Source organism: Chanos chanos, chromosome 16 (assembly GCF_902362185.1).
Source record: "Chanos chanos chromosome 16, fChaCha1.1, whole genome shotgun sequence".
Lineage (NCBI taxonomy): Eukaryota > Metazoa > Chordata > Actinopteri > Gonorynchiformes > Chanidae > Chanos > Chanos chanos.
The window spans coordinates 5022817-5024646 of record NC_044510.1 but is presented as its reverse complement, the minus strand read 5'-3'; the positions used below and the strand labels follow the sequence as shown (position 1 = coordinate 5024646).

At 43.4% G+C, this 1830-nt stretch overlaps 1 protein-coding gene across 1 annotated transcript in view; it reads right to left on the bottom strand.

Moving 5' to 3' along the window:
- Positions 1–816: 816 nt before the first annotated feature.
- ntn1b (netrin 1b) overlaps positions 817–1830 on the bottom strand; it is a 42195-nt gene continuing 41181 nt past the window's right edge. Inside the window, exon 7 of the mRNA XM_030793668.1 lies at positions 817–1171. Coding sequence (XP_030649528.1) covers positions 849–1171 — 323 coding nt within the window. The 3' untranslated portion in view covers positions 817–848. The remainder of the gene's footprint in view (positions 1172–1830) is intronic.

Here is a 1830-nt window from a genome sequence, read left to right as displayed (position 1 = left end):
CCGTATTTCCCAAAAAACAAAAACAAAACAAAAACAAAAAAACAACAAAAAAAAAAACACTTTGCGGCAGTGTCATCAGTCACCCTTTTGGCCTCTACTGTACAAACAGTGGCTAAAAAAACCCCTAAAAGTATAACCTACTGCATAATCCGCCAACCCACAACTAAATAAACATTTTGAATCTGCTAAAATCTCGAACGATTTTATAGTAATTGGATTTGACATTGTGGAAGCTTCAGTTGAAACACTTCCTGCATGTCTTTGAGTTAGCACTTTAACACCACCTTAACACCACCTTAGAGTTAACACCTCCTTAGCCGTCCACAAAACAAGAAGAGCATGTATCAGGATTCTCATAGTTATCACATAAAATGTAATACAGCAGAATGTTTTGTTGTTTTTTTTGTTTTTCTAAGTAAAAATGGGATGATATCGTTAAAGAACAACCCCTCCCCCTAAAATATCTATCACACATGAGAATCTTTACATACTGTATATGTAGTATTAGGTGCAAACTTTGCAAAAAATCCACAAACATGAAAAAACAAAAGTCTCAGAATGAAAAAAAAAAACCCCAACGACAAAGATGGAAACTGTGAAACACCAGGGGTTCCTTCAAAAAAAAAAAAAACCCAAAACAAAAACAAAAACGAGGAAAAAAAACAACAACACAGTTTCTACTAATGCTGATATTACGCTTCTGCTCCCAGTAGCAGCACTCAGTCCGTCCTACTCTCGTTATTTTTTTTTCTCTCTCTCTCTCTTTTTTTCATCCTCTCTTTCCTCGTTCCCCTTTTTTTTTTTTTTTTCTTTTCTTCCTTCCTTTCGCTCCTCTCTCTCCAGTCTCTCTAACACTTGCCCCTCTTGTCGCGTTGCTGGAACTTTCGGAGACGTCGCGCCCACAGGTCCTTCCAGGGGATGAGGACGCTGCCCTTGTCGGCCACCACGCCGCTCTGCCCGCGCGAGTCCTCCTCGTCCGACCCCATCAGCAGGTACTTCCTGCCCGGCTTGATCTTGGGGCACTTGCAGGCCACGTCCTTGGCGCGCACCCACAGGAGCTGGTCCCCGCGGCGGATGCGGTGCTGGCCCTGTTTGTAGATGGAGATGATGTTGATGGTGAACTTCCACCACTCCCCTGCCTTGTCTCCCTTCAGCACGTGCACCTGCACAGCTGTGGGAACGCAGAGCGAGAAAAGAGACGCGTTAGAACGGCGGAGAGCGAAGAATGACCCAAAGTCGCAACCGTTTCACACACCAGGTCGGCGACATTTACATCACGGTCCCCAAATCCATGTGTAATTACAAAGCAAATTACTCCACCACCGACAACGATTTAAACAGACCACTAAATATCAGATTACACACAAATGTACACCTAAACAGCATTCTATTCATAATACTAGTTCTGCTATAATAATCTTGTTATAGCTCCATACTTTAATTACCTTATGCAAGATTTTTGATTAAAAAAAAGAAGAAGAAGAAGAAAGAAAAGGGCAATTTCATCTAAAATTACAGTTAAAATTACAGTTATTTTTCCGTAAATGTATTATGACTTCTTTGGGTGAATATTCCTGTCCTCTCATTTGAGAGAGCGAGAGACTGGGTCTAACTGACCCAATCCATCCCCATCTCTCCACTCTTCCCCTTCTTCAGCCCTGACCCCTGCCCTCTCCCCTTGTTGTCCTGGCTGGAATGCTCCGTATTACGGCAACAGTTGCCATGGCGAGCTCCTCGGCAACCGCAATGAATGCCCCGCTGAGAACTGTCAATTAGCTCCTCCCTCACGGCCGAGTGAAGCTAGCTGAAATGTTTGACTACACTGGACGT